The sequence below is a fragment of the Nerophis ophidion genome, linkage group LG07 (genome assembly GCF_033978795.1).
Source record: "Nerophis ophidion isolate RoL-2023_Sa linkage group LG07, RoL_Noph_v1.0, whole genome shotgun sequence".
Lineage (NCBI taxonomy): Eukaryota > Metazoa > Chordata > Actinopteri > Syngnathiformes > Syngnathidae > Nerophis > Nerophis ophidion.
Window position 1 is genome coordinate 1785925 of NC_084617.1, and position 25578 is coordinate 1811502.

The window sequence follows — 25578 nt, forward strand, 5'->3', positions numbered from 1 at the left end:
AACATTTGTAATTCCATTTAGTTCCTGTTTAAAATAAAAGGAGCATTTGTTCAATCGTGTGAGTTCAAGGATTGGAAAGGAAACATTGCAAGTGTTCTACAGCCCGGGGGACTCGGACAACAAGACTCTGCTATGTTTGCAAATGAAAGACTTAAAAACGTTGAATGGATTCTTTTCAAGTACCTTGTGACTTTGTCGTCTATAAATACATCAAGCTGTGGTTGGACACGGCCAAAGCAGCTGGAAGTGTCCCAGATGGACTCCAGGGTTGAGACCAGGAACAAGCTGGGAGCCGTGGTCCACGTGGAGGTGAGCGCAGCTGTGGACATTTGACAACAGAGTGCTAGCTTTAGTGGACATTTGACAACAGCGTGCTAGCTGATCATTCGGCAAATGGACTGCAGGGAGGGGAAGTCCTCGTTGTCCTTCAAGTGCAGTGTCTTGTGGGAGTTGAAGTCTTTAGGAGCCAGCACCTGTCTGCAGGTGGGACACACCTGGCAGTCCAGGTCAGCGCTGGTGTTTGCCGTCTGCCAAGCGTTCTTTTTGTTCTTATTTTTCTTCGCTCCTGCCGCTGCCGTCCCCGACTGCTTCTCCTGAGCCTTGCAGTCCCCGTGAGCCGTGAGGAGCTCCTGCTGCTTGGCGGTGTCCGGCAGCAGCACCAGCAGCTCCTTGAAGATGTGCTGGAAGTCGTCTCCCAGCAGGTCCTTGCAGCTGTGGTGGTAGCGGGCGGCTGGTAAAACCCCCTGGCGACACAAGAGTTCATTCATCATCAAGTGCACCAAAACAAGGATGTCGTGGTGGCTTGTGCAGCCCTTTGAGACACTTGTGATTAAGGGCTATATAAGTAAACATTGATTGATCTTTCCTAATGAATATGAATGACACCCTCCACCTGGTCCATGGAGAAGTAGCTGTGTGTTGCATATTCCCACTAAGCTATAGATTGTTTTCCTTTTTCTATTGGGCCCTGAATTTTGTACAACCTACAAGCCTTTTTTTTTATTAGGGACCGAATGTCCCTTTGGGACAGAGGACCCTATTGTATTTCTAAGGTTTTATTATTCTTTATTATTCCGTCGCCTCTTCGAGCTGTAACTTGACCCCCTTGACATGCTTCAAAACTCACCATATTTGACACACACATTAAGACTGGCGAAAATTGCCATCTAATCAAAAAACCAAACCCTAAAACTCAAAAGTGCGCACTAGCGCCCCCTAGGAAAAAACAGACAAAACAGCTTGTAACTTTCGTTAGGAAAGTCGTGGAGACATGAAACAAAAACCTTTGTGTATGTCCGACTTACACCTAGATTTCATATATTGACATCCTTCAGCAAAAATCAATAGGAAGTTGGCAAAAACCCCTTCAAAACAAAATGTTCCTAAAAAATGTCATTTTTGCCTCTTTGAGCTGAAATCTGACCCCCTTAAAATGCTTCAAAACTCACCAAACTGGACACACACATCAGGACTGGCAAAAAATGTGATCTAATAAAAAAAAAAAAAAAAAAAAATTGCGCTCTCGCGCCCCCTAGGAATAAAACACAGACAAAACTGCTCTTGGGAAGAAAACAGACTAAACTGCTTGTAACTTCCAGTAGGAATGTCATAGAGACAATAAACAATAACCTCTATGTAGGTCTCACTTAGACCTACATTTCATTCATTGACATACTTCAGCAAAAATCAACAGGAAGTTGGCAATTACCCCTTCAAAACAAAAGTTTTGTAAAAACCTGACACCTTTTATCAATTATCTCCTCTGAGCGCGTTTGTTGTGTCGGCTTCAAACTCGCACAGGAGAGAGATTGAACCCTTCTGATTAAAAGTTGACGAAAGAGTTTTAACTGCTCCGGTTTTGATTTTACGAGCCTTCAAAGAAATTCTGCGCTGATGCTGCTGCGCTGCTGCAGTCTCACGGTGGCCGCTTAAAAGCAGGAAGCACCAGCGTGACCACACAATGCAGAGAAGGTAGGTAATGTGCAGGTAAATATATGTTGAATGGGTTAAGGCAGGAAACACCAGCAAATGTCGGTCCCGTCCATCGCTGCTTGCAGCTTTAATTTCTTATATTTAGCTAAATTGTGATTTTTTGGTGTAAATACTTTTGATATATTCAGGTCCATTAGAGTTGGGTTAGTGAAACAAGTACCTGTCTAAATTGTGCCGAGTAGTTTTTGAACTGATTGAACTTGGACTCATCGTTGTGGAGGTATTTCTTAATAGACTGGATCAGCTCCAGGTTCCTCTGGTGAAAGTCCTCGGGCACCAGGTATCCAGTGTCTGGAGCTTTGGGGGCTCTGTGGGAGGGGAAACAATTAGTTTTCAGCACAAAGATTTTGAAAGGAGCGTGTGTTTGGGAATGGCTCACAAGTTGACCGCTGGCTGGACTAGGTTACTGTTGAAGGGTGTCCCAGTGAAGCCGGGTGGGGGCTTCGTGACTTGGAGTCCCAGGCCAGGTGGAGGGGGAGGGGGGTGCACCGTGGTGGATGGTGCAGGAGCTGAGGACTTTGTCGGGAAGGACATCTTGAACCCTGCAAAGCAAACAGAAGGAATTCACTTTATAAATACAATCAGGGGGAATACAAATAATAAATCAGTGAGTTTTCAATTGACGGTGACTTTCAACAGCAGACATTTTGTTTTAGGAGTATGATTACTTCTTCCTGTTCCTTGAGAAGTCTGCTTACATACTAACTAGGTTTGATTCCCACCTGCTTCATCGGAAGTGTAAAGGGTATGAGTTTGCGTGACAATGTCTAACAAAGTGGTTCTCAACCTTTTTTCAGTGATGTACCCCCTGTTAAACTTTTCTTTAAGTCAAGTACCCCCTAATCAGAGCAAAGCATTTTTGGTTGAAAAAAAGAGATAAAGAAGTGAAATACAGCACTATGTCATCAGTTTATGATTGATTAAATTGTATAACAGTGCAAAATATTTCTCATTTGTAGTGGTCTTTCTTGAACTATTTGGGAAAAAAGATGTAAAAATAACTAAAAAGTTGTTGAAAAACAAACAAGTGATTCAATTATAAATAAATATTTCTAATCATCAACTTAAAGTGCCCTCTTTGGGGATTGTAATAGAGATCCATCAACTTCATTCTAAACATTTCTTCACAAAAAAAGAAATCTTTAACATCAATATTTATGGAACATGTCCACAAAAAAATCCAACTGTCAACACTGAATATTGCATTGTTGTATTTCTTTTCACACTTTATGAACTTACATTCATATTTTGTTGAAATATTATCCAATAAATATATTTATAAAGGATTTCTGAATTGCTGCTATTTTTAGAATATTTTCAAAAAATCTCACGTACCCCTTGGCATACCTTCAAGTCCCCCCATTTGAGAACCACTGGTCTAACATACATACAATCCGCCAAAACAAATCAAATACAGGGAAAACAAAGCGGAAGTACGATTAAACTGAAAGCTAGCTTGCTTGTCTTTCTTCCCTCCATTTTTCTGCATTCTTTTGTATCTCTAATTATCATTACTTATATGTATTGTTGCATTTGAACAACTCTATTGTTGATAATAGAGGTCAATTATTGTTATTATTCATTATCAATAGCACTATTTCTAGTGGTATTTGTGTTTTTCCATTTGTAGTGTAATAATGCTCATTGTCATTTATCTATTATTATTTATGTCAATAACTGCTTCTTTGCTATCACTTTTATCATCATGTTTGTACATATCCTATTTGATGATGTTGCTTTATTGTTGTTGTTGTTTTTGTCTCTCTGTCTTATCCCCCTCTGTCTTCCTTTTTTTCTCTTTCTATCCCTTCCTACTCCAGCCCGGCTGCACAAAATGATAATATAAATACATTTAATAAAGTCAAATACAAATAAGGCAACAAGAGAAGTATCCTACACTTTTCTTTTGTAAAGTCAATCTGAAGAGCAGATATGGGCATCTACATCCACTATATGATTTGTCTGAAGCCGGACAGGACAAAAAAATATATATATATTTAACAAATTAAAAAGGAAAAAAATTGAAATAAACTGAATGTGAGTGTGAATGTTGTCTGTCTATCTGTGTTGGCCCTGCGATGAGGTGGCGACTTGTCCAGGGTGTAAACCGCCTTCCGCCCAATTGTAGCTGAGCTAGGCACCAGCGCCCCCCCCCCCCCCCCCCCCCCAAAACCCTCCCCCCACGCGACCCCAAAGGGAATAAGCGGTAGGAAATGGATAGATGGATGCATGAAAGCTAGCAATGGAGGGCTATGTTGGATAAAATTTAATAGATAAAAATAAAAATAATTATTTTAATGTATCATTAAATTAAATTTCATTACATTTATGACACATTTGCTAACACATAACCTCTGTATCTAATTCTAATGAATTAATGACACATTTAAGTATTTAGATTTGTTCCAAAAAATAAAATAGAATTATAATTTTTTAAATGTGTCATTGTATCAAAATATTAAATCATGAACAATTAATTCAATCACAAAATCAACAATTGATTAAGTAATTCAATGTAATTTTACATTCAATAAATTAATGACACATTTGTTCACACATATTTTATTAAAATTTTAATTGAGAAATTTTACTAATTACTCAAAGATGTATTTATTTATTAAAATGTTCCCATTTGGGCCACCGTAGTTGGAATGTTCCCAAAGATGCCAGGTCTGAGAAGGATACACAAATACATGAGCGGGAGCATAGAAGAAAGTTGGGGGAGTGAAAAGGTATATTATTTATTATATTATAAAGCAAGCCATTTAACTACTTCTCCCTCTATTGCATGTTGAATTAGTTCTCCTTGTATCGCATGTGTTGTGGATGTTGAATTAGTTCTCCTTGTATCGCATGTGTGGAATTAGTTCTCCCTTTATTGCAAGTGTGGAATTAGTTCTCCCTGTATCGCATGTGTTGTGGATGTTGAATTAGTTCTCCTTGTATCGAATGTGTTCTGGATGTTGAATTAGTTGTCCCTATATTGCGTGTTGTGGATGTTGAATTAGTTCTACATTTATTGCATGTGTTGAATTAGTTCTCCCTGTATCACATGTGTTCTGGATGTTGAATTAGTTCTCCATCTATTGCATGTGTTGAATTAGTTCTACATTTATTGCATGTGTTGAATTAGTTCTCCCTGTATCATGTGTTGTGGATGTTGAATTAGTTCTCCATCTATTGCATGTGTTGAATTAGTTCTACATTTATTGCATGTGTTGAATTAGTTCTCCCTGTATCATGTGTTGTGGATGTTGAATTAGTTCTCCATCTATTGCATGTGTTGAATTAGTTCTCCCTATATTGCATGTTGTGGATGTTGAATTAGTTCTACATTTATTGCATGTGTTGAATTAGTTCTCCCTGTATCATGTGTTGTGGATGTTGAATTAGTTCTCCATCTATTGCATGTGTTGAATTAGTTCTACATTTATTGCATGTGTTGAATTAGTTCTCCATCTATTGCATGTGTTGAATTAGTTCTACATTTATTGCATGTGTTAAATTAGTTCTCCATCTATTGCATGTGTTGAATTAGTTCTCCCTGTATCACACGGGTTGTGGATATTTCCACATGTTTGTCCCAGCGTAGTTTTCCCTATAAAGTGTTCCAGAGTGCAGGTGAGCATAATAAAATGATGTTGAGTTGTGTTCTACCTGGAGGTGGTTTCCTCGTCATGAGGGCAGGGAATTCTTCGTCTTGTTGGACAGGAGAATCTGCTTTGGTCTGTGCTGGTGTCTCCTTGCTAACAAGCGGCGGTGAGGTTTCATGGAAGCCATTGAGCAAGTGGCTCGGTGCCGCCAGCACCACCGCAGGACTGGGGGGTTTGCTCCTTGTTTTTTGAGGAACGTTCTCCTTTTGAGTCACGCTTTCTACTGATGTTGTCTTAGCAGGCGCCTGACTCCCTGATGCTGAAGAGTTACAAGTAGAGGCGGTGCTGCTGTTGTTGTTTTGTTTTTTCTTCTTGCTTGTTTTCCAAGTAGGGCTTTCAGTGTTAGGCGTCAGGGCCGGAGGGCTGGTGGTCACAGAGGAAGAAGGCTTGCCCCCCCCCCCCTTTACAGTCAGCAAAGATGAGATGTCCAACATGGTGGGCACCGAGCGGAACTCCTGCTGCGTCATTCCTGTTCTCTCGTCATCGGAGGAAGGAGGCGTGCGTGTGGACGCCACCTTTCCCTTTTCCCCTACTTTCTTTTTCCTCCTTGAAGAGGAAGATGTGATGGAGGTGAGGGGCTGGGGGCCGGAGGATGCTGAGGTGGGTTGAGGTGGAAGTCTGGTGGAAGAGGCGGGCTGAGCAGTGGGCCGAGCTGGAGCGCTGTGAGCGGACCAGGCAGACTTGGAGCCAGCTGCAGATTTGAGGGGTCGCACTTTGGACACAAGGGCAGGGAAATCCTCTTGGAAAGAAGACAACTTCTTGGGTTGGGCGGGATAAGATGGAGTCATGGGGGCCGAAGGAACATTAGCTACGGAAAGGCTGGGGAAGTCATCTTCCTTCAGGGTCCTTGGAGGCTGTGCAACCACTGGTGGGGCTGACTTGGCACTGGAAAGCAAACATAAAAGGAATATCAAGCTTGTCATTGATTTAAGGTTGGTGGCGTCTATTATTGTCTTACATGGCAAATGGAGCTGCGGCACCCAAAGCTGGAAACTCGTCTTCCTCCTCTCTGGGACTGGAGCTCTTCATGGTCTTCACTAGGACAGATGACAATGAAAATGTAAGATCAGCTTTGGGTTTAAACTAAAAAGTGATGTTTTGAAAAAGACCGTAATGTACAATATAGGACAATCACTGCCTGGAATCCACTTCCACAATATCTGCCATCAATCACCAGCAGAGTGGCTTTGAAGAATAAACTACGAGGAGAAATATTGCAGAATGAGATTATTCTAGATCAGGGGTGTCAAACGTATGGCCCGAGGGCCGGATCAGGCCCGCAAACAGGTTTTATCCGGCCTGCGAGATGAGTTTGCTAAGTATAAAAATTAACCTGAAATATTTGAATGACAGAAACTGCTGTTCTAAATGTGTCAACTGGATGTCGCAATAGTAATTCTTTGTATCTTTGTAGATGATAGATAGATAGATAGTACTTTATTGATTCCTTCAGGAAAATTAAAGTTCCAGATGATGCTACATATGTACAAAATAAACCACATGATGTTAGTACATCAGTCAAGGAAAATTATCAAACTACATAAATGACATCCTGTAATTAGATTTTGATATCATTTTTTATCTTGACGGATTAAAAATGAACACCAATGAGTTGAATGATGTACATTATCACATAATTTATTTAGAAAACATAAATAACGACAAATAAAGTATATCTACTATTAATTGAAACAGTCAATTGTAAAAAAACAAAAAAACATTATGATTTGTACAACTTCAGAATGTGCTTGTTCTTTTTTTAAACAAACAAAACAATATGAAAATGTCTTTATTTTTTAAGTTATCGTAGCGTGATTTTACCAGTCCGGCCCACTTAGGAGTAGATTTTTCTCCATGTGGCCCCCCATCTAAAATGAGTCTGACACCCTGGTTCTAGATTGTACCTAATGTCATGACTGGTTTTGTTGATTGACCATTTTATTGATTATGGGACAAGCAGTAGAAAATGGATGGATGGTACTTTTTCGTCACTTATTGTTTGTCTTTGGTACACTAATGCAGTGTTTTTCAACCTTTTTTGAGCCAAGGCACATTTTCTGCATTGAAAAAAATGCGGAGGCACACCACCAGCAGAAATCATTAAAAAACTAAACTCAGTTGACAGTAAAAAGCTGTTGTCGCAATTATTGGATATGACTTTAAAGCATAAGCAAGCATGCATCACTATAGCTCTTGTCTCAAAGTAGGTGTACTGTCACCACCTGTCACATCACACCCTGACTTATTTGGGCTTTTTTGCTGTTTTCCTGTATGTAGTGTTTTACTTCTTGTCTTGCGCTCCTATTTTGGTGGATTTTTCTCTTTTTTGGTATTTTCCTGTAGCAGTTTCATGTCTTCCTTTGAGCGATATTTTCCGCATCGTCTTTGTTTTAGCAATCAAGAATATTTCACTTGTTTTTATCCTTCTTTGTGGGGACATTGTTGATTGTCATGTCATGTTCGGATGTACTTTGTGGACGCCATCTTTGCTCCACAGTAAGTCTTTGCTGTCGTCCAGCATTCTGTTTTTGTTTACTTTGCCGGTTCAGTTTTAGTTTTGTTCTACATAGCCTTCCCTAGGTTTCAATGCCTTTTCTTAGAGGCACTCACCTTTTGTTTATTTTTGGTTTAAGCATTAGACACAATTTAACCTTCACGCTGCCTCCCGCTGTTTCCGACATCTACAAAGCAATTAGCTACCTGCTGCCACCTACTGATATGGAAGAGTATTACACGGTTACTCTGCCGAGCTCTAGACAGCACTGGAGCCTATCTCAGCTGCATTCGGGCGGAAGGCGGGGTACACCTTGGACAAGAGTCGCCACCTCATCACAGGGCCAACAGATAGTCAACATTCACACACTAGGGACCATTTACTGTTGCCAGTCAACCTATCCCCTGGTGCATGTCTTTGAGGTGGGAGGGGCCTATCCCCAGGTGCACGTCTTTGAGGTGGGAGGGGCCTATCCCCAGGTGCACGTCTTTGGAGGTGGGAGGGGCCTATCCCCAGGTGCACGTCTTTGGAGGTGGGAGGGGCCTATCCCCAGGTGCACGTCTTTGGAGGTGGGAGGGGCCTATCCCCAGGTGCACGTCTTTGGAGGTGGGAGGAAGCCGGATTACCCCAAGGGAACCCACGCAGTAACGGGAAGATCATGCAAACTCCGCACAGAAAGATCCCGAGTGCAGGATCAAACCCAGGACCTTCATATTGTGAGGCAGACACACTAATCCCCATAACACCGTGCTGCCCAAAATACCATGCGCATTGAAAGTAAACCCGATCATTTATTTTGGGTTTGTGCATGACTTCCTGTGTAAGACAAGCAGATTTTAGCTAAATTGAACGGATCTGTTGTGGCATCTGACAAATATCTAAACTCTGCGTATATTTAGATCTGGCGATGGAAACAGAATCATTGACTTGAATAAAAACAGAACGAGTACGCCACCGTGCGAGTGCCGTTCCGCGGCTATTTTGCATTCAGTGGAAATAAAAAGCTTTATTCACCATTTTTAAAAGGACAAATGTGTTGGTATCAACAATTCAAGCACTTAAGTGAGCTAAACGCTTAGTTACATTGTTCACTTTGTTTACCTGGAGGTTTGCCTGTTGGTTTAATAGTACCAGTCCTGGGACTGGGCTCTTCTGATTCCGTTCTCTCCGTTCTCTCTTCCCTGAGGTGTTTCACAGTGGTCCTCTCCAATGCAGCCGTCCTATCCTCTTGTCGACGCATGGCCACCGATGCCCTTAGAGCAGCTGCCACCTCTCTGTCCTCTTCCTCGCTGCACGGACACAATAAAACATGAAAAGTCTGGAATTTGGCTTGATAGGAACACTTTGAAACCTTCACAGTATTGCTTATGTAGTTGCCCTTCTGTAGATTGACATGGAAAATGGAGCTTCTAAGATTTGGTGTTAATAAACACAAGATATTCTTCCAAGTGTTTATATGGAGTCAACCCATACATTTATAATTGTTGCAATTCAGAGAGATTCATGTCACACCACCTTCACCCCTCCAGGATGCGTCACGGCTGCGGGACGTAACCGCCACGGTGGCGGACTATTTTCGTTTTTATTCAAATCGAAGTGGCCGTTTCCGCAGCCTGGAATACGGTAACCTCACTAGTCAAGGTTTCTTTAATGGTACCCGGAGGTAAAATAGTTGTGCAGACATTTGTTATTCAGCGTCAAGTCAGAAGAAGCAATCAAACACAAACAAAGACATTTTAAGAATCCACAAGGGATCACCAGTATACAGGCACACAGTGGAACATTACAATATAATACCTGATAAAGCAATACAATCATAGTGATGTGCTATGGCATAATAAATAAATAAAATCACTATGTGATAGACTTATTTAAGCGTGTGATGGCAGCCGGTACAAAAGTATTCTTATATCGTTTAGTCCTACAAAGAGGAAGCATGAACCGCCACCAGAATGAAGGAGCTGGAATTGACTGTGTAAAGGATGATGGTGCAGTGGTGAATAATAGGGCTGAAAATTAATGTGTAAAGGATAATAGTGCAGTGGTGAATAATAGAACTGGAACTGACTGTGTAAAGGATGATGGTGCAGTGGTGAATAATATTAATACGGATCAATCGTCCTGTCCCCTTAGCAGAAAAACAGCACCAAAGCATGATGTTTCCACCCCCATGCTTCACAGTAGGTATGGTGTTCTTGGGATGCAACTCAGTATTCTTCTTCCTCCAAACACGACCAGTTGAGTTTATACCAAAATGGATACATGAATGATACAGCAGAGGATTGGGAGAATGTCATGTGGTCAGATGAAACCAAAATAGAACTTTTTGGTATAAACTCAACTCGTCGTGTTTGGAGGAAGACGAATACTGAGTTGCATCCCAAGAACACCATACCTACTGTGAAGCATGGGGGTGGAAACATCATGCTTTGGGGCTGTTATTCTGATAAGGGGACAGGACGATTGATCCGTGTTAAGGAAAGAATGAATGGGCCCATGTATCCTGAGATTTTGAGCCAAAACCTCCTTCCATCAGTGAGAGCTTTGAATGGTTGACCAAATACTTATTTTCCGCCATAATTTAAAAATAAATTCTTTAAAATTCCTACAATGTGAATTCCTGGATTTTTTTTCTCTCACATTCTGTCTCTCACAGTTGAAGTGTACCTATGATGAAAATTACAGACCTCTGTCATTACTTTAATTGGGAGAACTTGCACAATCGGTGGCTGACTAAATACTATTTTGCCCCACTGTATAATCTTACTAGCCCACTTTACATGTGATGTAGTGCAGACTTGCTTCTCAAGGACAAACTACCAAACCCCGGCACCAGGGAGAAGGAGAGAATGGATTCAATATATACCTGATAAGACATGGTTATATCTATGTGGAGACATGACACTTTCCTCAGGTGTCCCTTTACCGTGATCCCTGCGCTAAATATACACAGACCTACTATTTTTGCCGGTTGGCGCAACATGGCGGGTAGGGCTTGAATTTTACCGCGGCAACTACAGCAAGACCCACGACCGCCCTCGTCTTTTGCTGTGACGCCCAAAAAAATGTACCAACGTTTGCAGCAAGAACATGCCAGGACCACCCTTGACTTTTTCTTTCCTTCTTAAAAGAAAATTTTCTATTTATGAACCCTGTTCAAGAGCCAATTAAATTTGAGAATTGAGGTTCCACCGGATACTTTGTGTTCTTATAATTTTTAGTACTGACAGTCAACCTGATTGCTGGTTTACGTCATTCAAACGAGCCTTACAACCCACCGAGAGTACCGCCAGCTCTTCTGTCCCACCTGGGGTCTTCCTCTCCCTCCTCGACTGTGACGCATCTCCTCATAATCTTCACCAGTCACCAAAGCTGAAAAATCAACAAAAAACATACGTGACTTCACATCAAGGACAGAGGCGGCGCTTGCATTATATGAAAGCAAACCTTCATTCCTTCTTTGTTGTTGTCTTGGAGCCAAAGAGAACTGCAGATCAATGTGGCGGTTTTGTCGTGCCTCTGCTCGGCTCTTGCTGTGCGCCGAAGCCTTGTGGGCCTTGTAGTCGATCTCCGTGCGGAATGCGTGGGTGAACTGCTCGGTGGCACAGAGGCCTTCCTCACACAGGTAGTGACTTCCTCTGAAGTGCTCGCTCAAGTACAGGTAATCACTGTTCAAACAAACCAACACCGTCAGGCTTTTAGCCGCGTGACAAAGAAGGCAGGCTTGCACGATTATGGCAAAAAAACAGTCATCACGATTACTTTGATCGATACCGAATTCAGCTGGGATAGGCTCCAGCACCCCAGCGACCCGGACAGAACAAGCGGTAGGAAATGGATGGATGGATATTGTAATTATGATTAATTACACAATTATTCATTAATGTGAAAACACGAGTATTTATTGTAACGCGACTATAAATATAGTCAGAGAAACGTGAATATAAATGAGTAACTAATAATTCAGTAGAATTTCAACCCTGCACTGTGCATTCCTCCATCCCATGCAGATAATTGCCAGCATGCTACACACTACAGCAGGGCTATAGAGGCCACCCTCGTATTTGAACCCAAGGACTTCATCCAGTCAGGTAAGTGTTGATATTACAGGGGTAAATATATTTGATCTATGGTATTTAAGTGTAATTGCTTGTTACTGTATGACTGTAGTCTACTCCAGCAGACTAGCTGTTCCTGTACTTGTTACATGATTTTGGGGCCAATATCTCTAGCTAGCTAGGTTTATGTACCACCACAGTCTCATCGTGAACCAAAAATAATTCTGTTAGCCGTGATGCTAATTTTCTCTATATTAAATCCCATTCACTTATGCTAACAACGTTAGCGATCCGAATTGACCTTTTTTGTGATCTCTAAATCAAAACGAGTAGTTTCCTCTGCCATCTGTTCTGCTAGCCATTCTGTTGTCATACAAGAATGTAGCTTATAGTTAGATTTAGCATGCTGATTGAGTGTTCAGTTATTCAACTAGCCTATTTCTATTCATTTGTCCATCAGTCAAATATTTTTAAAGACTACTCCAATTGTTAACTATTTCTATCTGTGTGTGGCATTGCATTAGTCTTTTACAAGCTTCTCATCTTATTCTACACAATCAGATGGACGCTTTCCAACCTTGAATAATCAAAAAATGGTCAAAATTTCCAAACTTCCCGAGCTTAACTTCCCATGGTAAATGTTGGGAAAGTTTCCGGAAACTTTCCACCCCTTTGCAACTCTAGTGACATCCCAAATGTTTTTACGCTCATTCGCTCATCAGTTTCACAGCCACAAGTTCCTGCATTTGCACACAAGCTGCATGGCCAATTCATTTTATTTTTTTCCTGATTATTATATTTTCGTAATCGTTAGAAGCCATAATCGAAACTGAAATTAAAATGTGAATGTCTACCTGCTTGCTGTCATACCTGTAATATTCCTGGGAGCCGTCGGCGTCGCAGAAATGGCAGAAGTAATGGTCCTTTCTCAAGTGTTTGAGCAGCTCATCGTTGTCCAGGTAACGGTCGTCACAGAACTTGCAGAGCGGGTGTCCTCGGTGACTGGTGTCGTCGGGGTCCCCGTGCGCTCGATGGCGTGCAAGTTCCTTGCGGTTGTACCACTTCCGCTCGTGGGAAAAGATCTAGGGGTTGAATTTCATTCATCACTACGAGCTGCAAGGTTTTTACCCCAAAAGTATATTGTGCTTCAACTCTAATTTGTTTGGTCTCTAAACGTGAAGTCTACCATGTAAAATGTGTTTATATTAGGGATGGGCGGGATGGCCTAGAGCAGGACTACGCAGGCCACATACTGCCCACCAAGACTTTTCATTCGGCCTGCCGAACATCTCCCAAAGAGGCTCGTTGAAAGCATTAATACCAGGGTTGATTGTGCGTGCAGTACTCCCGCCATCCCGCAGGGGGCAACAGTCAGACATGTGTCGCAATGAAGCAGCAGGAGGGTGAGCAGAAGAAGACTACTCATTCAACTCTGGGTAAAAAAAAATCTAAATAAAATAGCAAAAATGGGAATATTAACCAGGACTGGACAACAAAGGATGAATGTTGGGCTGGAGTCATGAATGGAACACTTCGATTTTTTTTTTGTATGTGTCATTGCTCAAAAAATGTCAATGTTGTTATGATTTATTGACCTTTTTAAGGCTCCAATTATTTTACAATATCAAACATTCCACTTTAAAATTTAATGGGGGGAAAATATTCCACATTAGGTGATTTTTTTCCATAAAAAACCTGGGTTCTTCTTTGACAAAAAGGGCATACAAAATTGCTCAAAATATAATATTGACTTAAAATCAATATTTTTTATGAATTAATGATCTATTCAAGGCTCTATGATTACTTCACATCATATATTCCACTTTGAAAAATAGTTTTTGTGGGAGATTTAGCATATTTTGTGTGTTTGCCATAAAAACACAGTTTCTTCTTTGACAAAAAGGGCAGAAAACAAACAAACAAAAAAACAAAAAGAATTGACGGATAGATCTGAAGTTGATGAATGTCTATAACTGAATAAATTTACATATATATAAAAATGTGTTTTCTTCTGTATGATTTTTTTAATGAATTAAGTAACGACAACCTTTTTCCAAAACACAATGTAAAATGTGAGAGAAGAGGATAATGCATACATTTAGAATTTGTTTTCAAAACGTTTACAAAAGAGTGGGACCCCAAAAATTTACCGTGGGACCCCATTTTTATGACTTGATGCGGTCCCTGGGACCCCATTTTGAAAATTCCTAGCGCAAACACTGAGTCATCATCAGACTTCTGAAGTAAAAAAATCTGTTCCATGGGGATATTATTTACAGTAATATTTATACATAACCTCCTCCAACCTCCGAACTTTCTGCTCCGCCGTTCCTAGTCTGTGGAACGCTCCCTGACGACCTGAGGGAACCACGGACTGTGGATGCTTTTAAAAAAGGCTTAAAAACCGTTCTTCTTAAAAAAAGCCTTTTTTTTAAGATATATGTGTGCTAGTTCTAGCTATTAGGTTGTTCTAGTTTTTATTTTTTTTTACTATTTGTTTTACTTGTTGGGGGCAGCTATTTGTGGTTGTAGCGCTGTTGTTTTTTTAATTATTTTTTGGAATGCACTGTAGCACTTTGAGGTTGTTTGCTTTTACAAAGAAAATCTATTATACGTTTTACAATATTAAGACTGTAAAGGGGAAGCCAATGCCTTCATGTATACATGCAGTATATTTACATAAGGTAATGTTTATCATGTGAAATATATGAGCAAAATTAACCTTTAGATGCTTGGTGCAGAGCTTGCAGCAGAAGAGTTCATGCTGCTTCCTCATGTGTTGCTCCAGCTCCACAAACTTGGAGAAGATCTTTGCATCTGAACAGCAAGGACACTGTGGCAACAGCAGTTGCCTGAGGGAGCACACAAAAACAAAAGATGAATACAGCATATATTAAACAAATGTCATCTGATAAAAAATGGAATCTTGGTAATAGTATTCAACTAAGCAGAATACAGACAGACTCTGTTAGTACTGAGAGCACGCAGCATCTAGGAAGTCAACTCTTGGCCAATTGCCCCAACACTCAAAACACAGAACTGATCCAAAACTAAAAACACAAAGCAAATGCTATGGGTTATTGGTGGAAAATAGACTGCAATCACAATATGCTATACAAAAACAAATGCAAAAAAAATAAAATACACACAAACCACTGCAAGAACTGCATGAGAGAAATGCTGGCAAGTGCACAAAACAAAATGGAAGTGAGCCACAAAAAAGCCAGACCTTAGGGAGAGTGTCGTAATGTAAAGGTCTGTAAAACTTGGCCATAATAAACAAATACAGTATAATAGTGCAACCAGCTTACACAGTTTAAGTATGGTTACCAAACTTTCTATTTCTTTTGTGCAGTTGCAGCATTTATTTCTTCAGTTGTTCTGGTGGTTCGTCTGTATTTTTGTTATTTAAAAGTATTGGTATTTCATCTTGCAGTCTTCATGTGACCTCAGCATTTTACCATTGCATTTGTTAAATAAGGATGGATTTTTTTACGGTTTTGGATCATTTTCTGTATTGGGAGCGTTTCAAATTTGCTGCGCATTGTGTATTAGATTGTATGAAAGAAATACATAAAGTAGCGCCGTAGGGCTGGGCGATATGGCCTTTTATTAATATCTGGATATTTTGTAGGCCGTGTCACGATACAGCATATATATACATATGGATACTTTGCCTTAGCTTTGAATGAACACTTGATGCATATAATGACTGCAGTATGATGATTCTATGTGTCTACATTCAAACATTCTTCTTCATACTGCATTCATATATGCTACTGTTAAACTTTCATGCAGAGGGAAATCCCAACTAAGTCAATTGACCAAAAGTGTATTTATGAAACAGTTATTAAGCAGTGGCACAAACATTCATGTCATTTCCAAAACAGAAAGTGCAAGATTGTCATGAGTGCACTTTTGTGCATGATGTCACTAAGAGGACATTTCAAATCAACACTAAATTAAAGTGCACTTTTTGTACAGAACGCCACTACAATAGTTTAAAAGTACACTTTTGTGCATGAAGTCACACAAGATATTTCAACAACTGTCAAATAAAAATGAGCTGCATAATAGGAAATCAAATGTGGTAGGTGCCTGCTGGCGTTTTATCTTTTTGTTATTGACTATTTGTTTCATACGGTGTTGATCTGGAAATGGAAGACGCCAGGCTCAATTGGGTCAGTACTGGTTGCTTAGCAGTTCTGCTAGTTTTTGTAGCAACGCTTTTGCCGCATACTTGACATATTGCGGTTGTCTGTTCGACATATTCCCGTTCGAGGCCAAACCACCGCCAGACGATGGACCCCCTGCTGTTTTTCTTGGGAATTAATTCTTCCTTCATTTGTTACCAGATTGGCACCTTCTCTCTCTCGTATTACCACTCGCACCGCTCCTCTAGCACCACAGCTAACGTTACCATGCCGCTACCTCCATGCTCCACGAGAGCGTATGTGACGTATGTAACAAGATGCGCTTGTTTTACGTCTCTGTGAGCAGGAGGGACAAAAAGAGTGATCAGTAATGCCCGCAGCGAAAAGAAACTGCGTGAGAAAGTATACTCGAAAACTCACTATAGTCATTTTCTATATCCTTAGTCAATGAGATCACCAGTTGTTGTCAGTAAGGCCTTCTAGATGGCCTAAGGCAGATATATATATAGTAATGTTATGAGCCAGGTAACATAAGAACTCCATTACCCAGCATGCCACAGTAGTGAAGAGCATTCGCAGCAGCCGCGTTTATCCAGTGGGATGTTTTGGATGAACACTTTTTTAGAGTAAACTTTAAGAAGTCAGCCAACACGCCTCGTCTGCATCTTTTATGGTTAGACAAGACAACACATATATTTGCAAGGCCATTTTTAAGCAGGATATTTAAACACCTACTCAGTGGTCTAGTGGTTAGAGTGTCCGCCCTGAGATGGGTAGGTTGTGAGTTCAAACCCCAGCCGAGTCATACCAAAGACTATAAAAATAGGAGCCATTGCCTCCCTGTTTGGCATGCCGCATCAAGGGTTGGAGTTGGAGGTTAAATCACCATAAATGATTCCCGGGCGCGGCACCGCTGCTGCCCACTGCTCCCCTCACCTCCCAGGGGGTGAACAAGGGTGATGGGTCAAATGCAGAGGACAAATTTCACCACACATAGTGTGTGTGTGTCTGACAATCATTGGTACTTTAACTTTTTAACTTTAACTTTAAAGAGAAAGTGAAGTGAAGTGAAGTGAAATATATTTATATAGCGCCTTTCTCTAGTGACTCAAAGCGCTTTCCGTAGTGAAACCCAATATCTAAGTTACATTTAAAACAATGTGGGTGGCACTGGGAGCAGGTGGGTAAAGTGTCTTGCCCAAGGACACAATGGCAGTGACTAGGATGGCAGAAGCTGGGATCGAACCTGGAACCCTCAACTTGTTGGCACGGCCGCTCTCCCAACCGTGCCACGCCGTCCCCTGGATTAAATCCAAATAAACGTTGAAATTATTTTGTTAAGATATCTGGCTTGTATCTTCAGTAGGGATATAAATCGTTAAGAACTTATCGATATGATACCCTAATCGATATTCCTAATCGATACCAGTATTTATCGGTACTACATGTCATTTTTAGAAATAAAAATGGCATTTTAAATAGCATTCCTATTAGCACAAAAGGTTGAACACCTCCAACATGATGTTCTGTAACATCTCAGAGCAGGTAAGTCTTTTATTATTAACAGCTGTTTATTTGAAGTCTTAAAGAAGTCAACTATGTGTGCAGTGCAAGGTGAAATGCAGTTATGTCATCTTCTTGTCAATAAAAATACAAATAGTTGTGTCGTTAGTCCAAAATCTTCATGGTCCTCATGGACAACATAATTAGGAACCAGTACTAGAAAAAACTGGACTTCTGATTCAAAGGTAGTTAAAACTACATCTTGTGAGACAATGGCTGCCAACCCCGGAAGCTTGAATGGGTTCTACAGATTGTGAGTTCAGATATTTTATTTCTTAATTTTTTTCACATTTAATATGTTTTTTGCCATTTTATTTTGACAGTAGCACATAAGATATGTTTTAATTGCTGATGCGGGGTTATTGATTTTTAAATGCGCCAGAAAATAACCCGTTTTGTGTTTCAATGTCCAGTAATGTGTTAATGTGTTTCTGTATAGTATTTCTACAGCAATGGTGACATTAATGATGCTATTTTGAAAAAGTACTTATTGAAGTCAAACATCACTAAAGGCCTAAGTGGGAAACGCACGGCCCGCCACTGATTTTTATGTATAGAATATACAAATCTTAAATCGTGCAGCCATAGGCAGAACTACAATGGAATACAACTGACCTGTACTGAGCATGGATATTCTCATCGGCAAAATAAATGTCGTGTAGTTTCTCACAGGGGAAGCGGTGGTGAGGCAGAGAAGAAAAGGCCTCCACGGTCTTGGCAAACACCACCTGAGAACACATTGGAGGTCAATCCTTGCAACGTGCGCTCCTGTGGAAAACTATGAGACTGCAGTAGACATAACTCTAGGTGAATGTACAAGGTCTTCACACGCATCTGAATTGTATGCACAGTTAAAGTAAAATATTATTATTCAACTCATTTTCACAGATGTTAAAAGCAAATGACCCCATGGCTATCAGAGTTCCTTGATATTTATGAAATAAAGCCCAAATCGTAACATCAAAAGGTTTTGCTATCAGCCTGCTTAGGTATGACAATATTCTGCCGCTTTGACAAATTGTCCATTGAGCAGACAGAATGGAGGTTAACACAACAGTGCAGAAGCAGAAAGACACTGGTTAATAAACTTTAACACAGGACTATTTACTATTTGTATTATTTACTATTTATATGTGCTGAGAAGTCTGTCAGAATGAACACCATTTGTTAACGCAGTGTTTTTCAACCTTTTTTAACCCAAGACACATTTTTTTCATTGAAAAAGTCCAAAGGCACGCCACCAGCAGAAAATATAAAAAAATGAAACTCAGCAGTCGATATTGACAGTAAAAAGTGGTTGTCACAATTGTTGGATATGACATTAAACCACCACCAAGCATGCATCACTATAGCTCTTGTCTCAACAAAGGTGTACTGTCGCCACCTGTCACATCACACCGTGACTTTTGAGTTTTTTGCTGTTTTCCTGTGTGTAGTGTTTTACTTCTTGTCTTGTGCTCCTATTTTGGTGGCTTTTCCTGTTTTGTTTGTATTTTCCTGTAGCAGTTTCATGTCTTCATTGACCACTATTCCCCACACCTGCTTTGTTTTAGCAATCAAGACTATTTCAGTTGTTTTTATCCGTCTTATGTGGACATTGTTGATTGTCATGTCATATCTGAATTTACTTTGTGGACGCCGTCGCTGCTCCACATGCAGTAAGTCTTTGCTGTCGTCCAGCATTCTGTTTTTTTTTTTTTTACTTTGTAGCCAGTTCAGTTTTGATTTCCTTCTGCATAGCCTTCCCTAACCTTCAATGCCATTTCTAAAGGGGCACTTACCTTTTGACCAGGCGGTAATACTAAGCATGCACTAATTATTTTGCGAAGCGAGTTTGACCCGGCAGTAATACAAGGCAGGCGCATACTATATGCCATGCGGCAATTCAAGGAAATACGGTATATAAAATTTGTTCAAAATGAATATTCCCTGAGAAAGTTAAAATAACACTATTCTTAGAATCAAAATAAAACAATAAGAACAGTTTTCATTATATCAAACATAAAGAGTGGATTAGGTAGTGCCTTTAATACTGCATTTGAAAACTGCAACTTCATATTCAGAAGCAATAAGGCTGACAGGAACTTAGCACACAAGTGCTACCACTGTGAACAAGGACTTGGAACTCTTACATTCTACAGAGACTATAGTGGGTACATGTGCTTGCATGACTTGGATAACGTTGCATGACCACTTTCCCGGGGTTACTAATGAAAGGCTAACTGTACACAACAACTCAGATAGCGTTGATAGTTTTCAACACTTTTTGGCGTCATTTGATGACTTGGCGGGAGTGACAGAACACATCCTGGTTATCATAGTGAAAAACACTTATTTTACTAACAACTTTTGCGTTTACATTTGATAATAGATGACTTCCCTCGCCTACGGACGTCCCTCAAATCGGACGCTTTCTCCACAGGTGCTACAGCATCCAACTTGTGCTGTTGTGGTATGCCAGCTCCATTTTGCAATGTTTGCATAATACTGACATTTTAGTGTGACGTGTTCCCACACCTTAGACAACTTTTGTCGCTTCTTAATTCCCTGCTTTAGCTTTGGCTCTTGTCCACTGCTTTCTGCGGCGCCTGCCATTGCCAGTTATGTTGGCTAAAAAGTTGACCAAACTCAAGCGTATTTCAATCAATCAACCAATCGTTTACTTACCATGAATTGATTAACGTGGACCCCGACTTAAACAAGTTGAAAAACTTATTGGGGTGTTACCATTTAGTGGTCAATTGTACGGAATATGTACTGTACTGTGCAATCTACTAATAAAAGTATCAATCAATCACACTCATTTAGCCCTAAATCATGAGTGTCTCAAAGGGCTGCACAAGTATTTAAAGGAGCGGTGTTGTGCAGGTATGATCTGTGTCGTAAACACGCTGTGCAACACCTAAACCAGGGGTAGGGAACCTATGGCTCTAGAGCCAGATGTGGCTCTTTTGATGACTGCATCTGGCTCTCGGATAAATCTGAGCTGACGTTGCTTAACACGATAAGTAATGAATAATTCCACTTGTAATCAAAATGTTAAAAATAACGTTCAAGATATCAAACATGCTCATGCATTTGAATCCATCCATCGTTTTTCTACCGCACCTGTTCAAGAAATTGCATTATTTATTTACTATTGTTTTTTTTAGGGCTTGCCCTCCTGGGGGTTCTTCAGACCACCAAGCACCGACATGAAAGCCTTTTTCAGGGTTACAATATTTTTTTATTTTTCAATAAGTCTCAGTTGCTTTCCAGCAATTGTCTTTTTCTCTTTGGTTCTCACTCGCGCTCTGGCTCCAGCTCCAGCTCCAACCCTGTCTCTCCTCCCGGCTGCTGCTTATAACAGAGCGACAGGTGATTAGATAACAAGGCCCAGGTGGGCCATGTACGCACCTGTCGCTGATTTCGAGGCCAGTCTATTAGACTCTAGTAATGTTGGTCTTACTTAAAAATGCACGCGTTTAGTTGTGTTCAGTGTTGAAACAAAAATGATATGGCTCTTACGGAAATAAATTTTAAAATATTTGGATTCTTGGCTCTCTCAGCCAAAAAGGTTCCCGACCCCTGACCTAAACAGTCCGTGCGAAATGTGAGCTTTGACTACTGTTTATTAAACAGGGCCATAAAAAAACAACTTAAAGGCCTACTGAAAGCCACTACTACCCACCACGCAGTCTGATAGTTTATATATCAATGATGAAATCATAACATTGCAACACATGCCAATACGGCCGCTTTAGTTTACTAAATTGCAATTTTAAATTTTCCGCGAGGTATCCTGTTGAAAACGACGCGGAATGATGACGCTTATGTTGACGCGTGCTTGTGACGTTATTGGTTGGAGAGGACATTTTAGCCCAGCACCACTCACGGCTAAAAGTCGTCTGTTTTAATCGCATAATTACACAGTCATTTGGACATCTGTATTGCTGAATCTTTTGCAATTTGTTCAATTAACAATGGAGACTATAAAGAAGAATGCTGCTGGTGGAAAGTGGTGTATTGCAGCTTCCTTTAGCAACCAACACACAGTCGGTGTTTCTTTGTTGTTGTGACCTTATCAGTGGCCTAGTGGTTAGAGCGTCCGCCCTGAGATCTGTAGGTCGTGAGTCAAATCCCGGCCTTAATGCTGGCACTCAGCATTAAGGGTTGGAATTGGGGGCTAAATCACCATAAATGATTCCCGGGCGCGGCACCGCTGCTGCCCACTGCTCCCCTCACCTCCCAGGGGGTGATCACGGGTGGTGGGTCAAATGCAGAGAATAATTCCGCCACATCTAGTATGTGTGTGACAATCATTGGTACTTTAACTTTAATATGGAACAGAGCAGTCAACCGGTGAGAAAATTGTGATATTAAGTCGGCTCTTACCGGAGACATGAGCGGAGCTTGCGTCCTCCTGCAGCAGCTGTCAAAGAGGCAGCTGACTTTCTTGACTCCTCCATATGGCTTCCCACAGAGACACTGGTGGTCACTCTCAGGTATGACTTTATAATCTCACTAAAACACTAGCAACACAATAAGCAGATAAGGGATTTTCCAGAATTATCCTAGTAAATGTGTCTAAAAACATCTGAATCACTCCCACTGCCGTCGCCTTTTTTTTTCCTAGTGCTTCACTCTAACTTTCCTCTTCTATGAATCTTTCATCCTCGCTCAAATTAATGGGGAAATCGTCACGTTCTCAAACCAAATCGCTCTTGCTGCCGGTGGCTATGATTATAAACAGTGTTCAGATGTGAGGAGCCCTACAACCCGTGACGTCACGCGCACATCGTCTGCTACTTCCGGTACAGGCAAGGCTTTATTATTAGCGACCAAAAGTTGCGAACTTTATCGTTGATGACTTTGCCACCGGCAGCAAGAGCGATTCGGTTTGAGAAGGCGACGATTTCCCCATTAATTTGAGTGAGGATGAAAGATTCGTAGAAGAGGAAAGTTAGAGTGAAGCACTAGAAAAAAAAGGCGACGGCGGTGGGAGGGATTCAGATGTTATTAGACACATTTACTAGGATAATTCTGGAAAATCCCTTATCTGCTTATTGTGTTACTAGTGTTTTAGTGAGATTAAAAAGTCATACCTGAGAGTGACGAGGAGTCAAGAAAGTCATCATTGTCACAGACGTCCCACTGGGTGTGAGTTTTCCTTGCCCTTATGTGGGCCTACCAAGGATGTCGTAGTGGTTTGTGCAGCCCTTTGAGACACTAGTGATTTAGGGCTATATAAGTAAACATTGATTGATTGATTGATTGATGGGTGATGTTCTCTATTAAATCCTGTCAGCAAAAATATGGCAATATTGCGAAATGATGAAGTATGACGCATAGAATGGACCTTCTATCCCCGTTTAAATAAGAACATCTCATTTCAGTAGGACTTTAACGACGCCTAGAGGCAGCAAAAAAAATCTTGAATGTATTTTGTAATCGAATTAATCGAAGGATCGTTTAAACTGTAGTACACACAACAACGGCACATAGTTTGCGGGTAATAATTTAACCCAATTAGGTGAAATTTCATAATCTCCCACAGCACAACAGTCTGTTATTAATACATATTAATATCAAAATGAATAACTTAGAAATACAATAGGGTCCTCAATAGGGACATTCGGTCCGTAATAATATTAACAGACACGAGCTGTTGGTCGCTGCTAGAAGCTGGTTTGACTTTACACTAAAGTAATTACTACTTATTTTAATATTTCATGTACACATAGTGATAAGGGTTAACAATCCATTCCAGTTGGAGTGAATGATATATGAGAAAAGGAGTTTGACCCGGAAATCCACCACCGCGCGGCCTAGCTAGCGTCAACATCCTCGGGCCACAGTGGCGTCGGCGGCCGCACCTTGTCGAGCTCCTCCCGGCAGACGGCGCAGTACTTCTGCTCGCACAGCACCCTCATTTTGGTGGAGCAGCGGTAACACACCGGATGGTCGCATTTCCCGAAGGCGAAGACGTCGACATCCTGGCAGCACAGGACACAGTGCTTCTCCGTCTCCTTCAAGTTCGCCAAATCCATGGCGGAGTTCAAACAAAACAAAAAAAGGGCGAAAAGGAGCCAAAGAGTGCAGCCGCGTGCCTGTGTAGTGCTGACGTCACGGTGACAGTCTGAGCCGGTGACGTGTCACGCCACTCTTTACGTGCTGGCTTGTATATCATGTGGATTGGAGCTGTGCCCGGAACACTGGGGCGCAGGTCCGGTCCATCCATCTCTGTGTAGATCTGCACACACTAGTGACTGCTGCCACCTACTGATATGGAAGAGTATTACACAGTCACTCTGCCGACCAGAGCAGTGGTTCTCAAATGGGGGTCCGCGTACCCCTGGGGGGACTTGAAAGTATGCCAAGGGGTACGTGAGATCTTTCAAAAATATTCTAAAAATAGCAACAATTCAAAAATGCTTTATAAATATATTTATTGATAAATACTTCAATAAAATATGAATGTAAGTTCATAAAGTGTGAAAAGAAATACAACAATGCAATATTCAGTGTTGACAGCTAGATTTTTTGTGGACATGTTCCATAAATATTGATGTTAAAGATTTCTTTTTTTGTGAAGAAATGTTTAGAATGAAGTTGATGAATCCAGATGGCATAGCTCGGTTGGTAGAGTGGCCATGCCAGCAACTTGAGGGTTGCAGGTTCGATTCCCGCTTGTGCCATCCTAGTCACTGCCGTTGTGTCCTTGGGCAAGACACTTTACCCACCTGCTCCCAGTGCCACCCACACTGCTTTATATGCAACTTAGATATTGGGTTTCACTATGTAAAGCGCTTTGAGTCACTAGAGAAAAGCGCTATATAAATATAATTCACTTCACTATTACAATCCCCAAAGAAGGAACTTTAAGTTGATGATTACCATCCATGTGTAGAAATCTTTACTTATAATTGAATCACTTGTTTATTTTTCAATTTTTTTTTTGTAAATTTATCTTTTTTTCCAAATAGTTCAAGAAAGACCACTACAAATGAGCAATATTTTGCACTGTTATACAATTTAATAAATCAGAAACTGATGACATAGTGCTGTATTTTACTTCTTTATCTCTTTTTTTCAACCAAAAATGCTTTGCTGTGATTAGGGGGTACTTGAATTAAAAACATGTTCACAGGGGGTACATCACTGAAAAAAGGTTGAGAACCACTGGACCAGAGATGCAGCTATCGAATATTTTAGCAATCGAGTATTCTATCGAATATCCCAAACGATTAATCGAATGAATCATATGTTTGCTTAATTCAGGTTTAATTATACATTTTAAGATGTGCCCTCAATTATTGTGTTTGGCCTGTTTGTCTTTTATTTACTAAATGCCCGTTTTCATTGATTGATTGAAACTTTATTAGTAGATTGCACAGTACAGTACATATTCTGTACAATTGACCACTAAATGGTAACACCCCAATAAGTTATTCAACTTGTTTAAATCGGGGTCCACGTTATTGAAGGCTATTTGTCTTTTATTTCCTAAACGGCTGTTTTCATTATTGAAGGCTGACACGCACAGCTGAAATGCGTCCGTGGTTGATTCTGCCAATTTGTGCGTGCTAATAGAACAGGTGTGCTCACATCCCTATGTGCTGTGTGCTGTGACCGCATAAACCAAGTTCTTGTCTCTCGTGCGTTTGTAATGATTATACAGTGTT

At 40.7% G+C, this 25578-nt stretch overlaps 1 protein-coding gene across 1 annotated transcript; it reads right to left on the minus strand.

Annotated features, from left to right (window-relative positions):
• Positions 1-24057, minus strand: znf598 (zinc finger protein 598). Its single transcript, XM_061905146.1, has 12 exons — positions 23770-24057; positions 18530-18642; positions 14920-15049; positions 13068-13279; positions 11587-11807; positions 11418-11511; positions 9241-9428; positions 6604-6682; positions 5650-6530; positions 2372-2534; positions 2153-2300; positions 1-743 (listed from the first exon to the last, which is right to left on the minus strand). Exons 1-12 carry the CDS (start codon positions 23941-23943, stop codon positions 375-377), a joined length of 2772 nt encoding a protein of 923 aa, XP_061761130.1. The 5' UTR covers positions 23944-24057; the 3' UTR covers positions 1-374.
• Between the last annotated feature and the right edge of the window lie 1521 nt (positions 24058-25578).